The following is a 575-nucleotide window of genomic DNA, read 5'->3' as shown; positions in this document are numbered from 1 at the left end:
CTCTGCCAGGCCGCCCTCAGCGCCCCCCTTCCCCACCCGGGTAGGAGCTGTGTGGTGAAGGCAACGCCAACCACACCGGGGGTGAAGAGTGAGGAGAAGGCGGAGGCCGAGCCGCTTACCGGCCGCCAGGAGCCCGAGGAGGCAGAGAAGCCGCCGCGCCATCATCATCACCGTCATCCCCCCCTTTACTTCTCCCGTCTGCAATGCGACGCCGCCGCCTCCCCCCCGCCCCTAGATAAAGGCTGCGCCCGGCGCCATTACGCATGCGCGCCCACCGCCCCCACCGCCCTCCGCGCATGCGCGGTGTGCCGGCGGCGCAGTGCTAGGGGAGGGCGCGAAATGGCGGCGGGTCTTGCGGTGACACCAGTGGGCTCCTCTGGGCAGGGACTGCGAGCCCCCGCCGCTTGAAACGGCTGTGCCCGGCCGGAAGAAAAGCCTCTACAGGCTGTGGAAGGTGGCCTGGCGCCTTCCACGGGCTGTAGGAGCACCACAGGCGGGAGAGCACCCGTCGCTCCCCCACCCCTGCCTCAGGCTGGCTTTCATCTCATGGAGGTGCACAGCAAGGAGGAGTTGTG

At 69.4% G+C, this 575-nt stretch overlaps 1 protein-coding gene across 4 annotated transcripts in view; it reads right to left on the bottom strand.

Annotated features, from left to right (window-relative positions):
* PSAP (prosaposin) overlaps window positions 1–258 on the bottom strand; it is a 30,294-nt gene extending 30,036 nt beyond the window's left edge. For all 4 annotated transcript variants that reach the window (XM_014940467.1, XM_014940468.1, XM_014940469.1 and 1 more), the window contains exon 1: window positions 120–258. In XM_014940467.1, the coding sequence (XP_014795953.1) occupies window positions 120–177 (58 nt within the window). In that variant the 5' untranslated portion in view covers window positions 178–258. The remainder of the gene's footprint in view (window positions 1–119) is intronic.
* Window positions 259–575: the final 317 nt, after the last annotated feature.

Source organism: Calidris pugnax, unplaced genomic scaffold, assembly GCF_001431845.1.
Source record: "Calidris pugnax isolate Ruff unplaced genomic scaffold, ASM143184v1 scaffold39, whole genome shotgun sequence".
NCBI classification, from domain to species: Eukaryota; Metazoa; Chordata; class Aves; order Charadriiformes; family Scolopacidae; genus Calidris; species Calidris pugnax.
The sequence above is the reverse complement of the archived record's forward strand: the minus strand, read 5'-3'. Positions and strand labels throughout refer to the sequence as shown.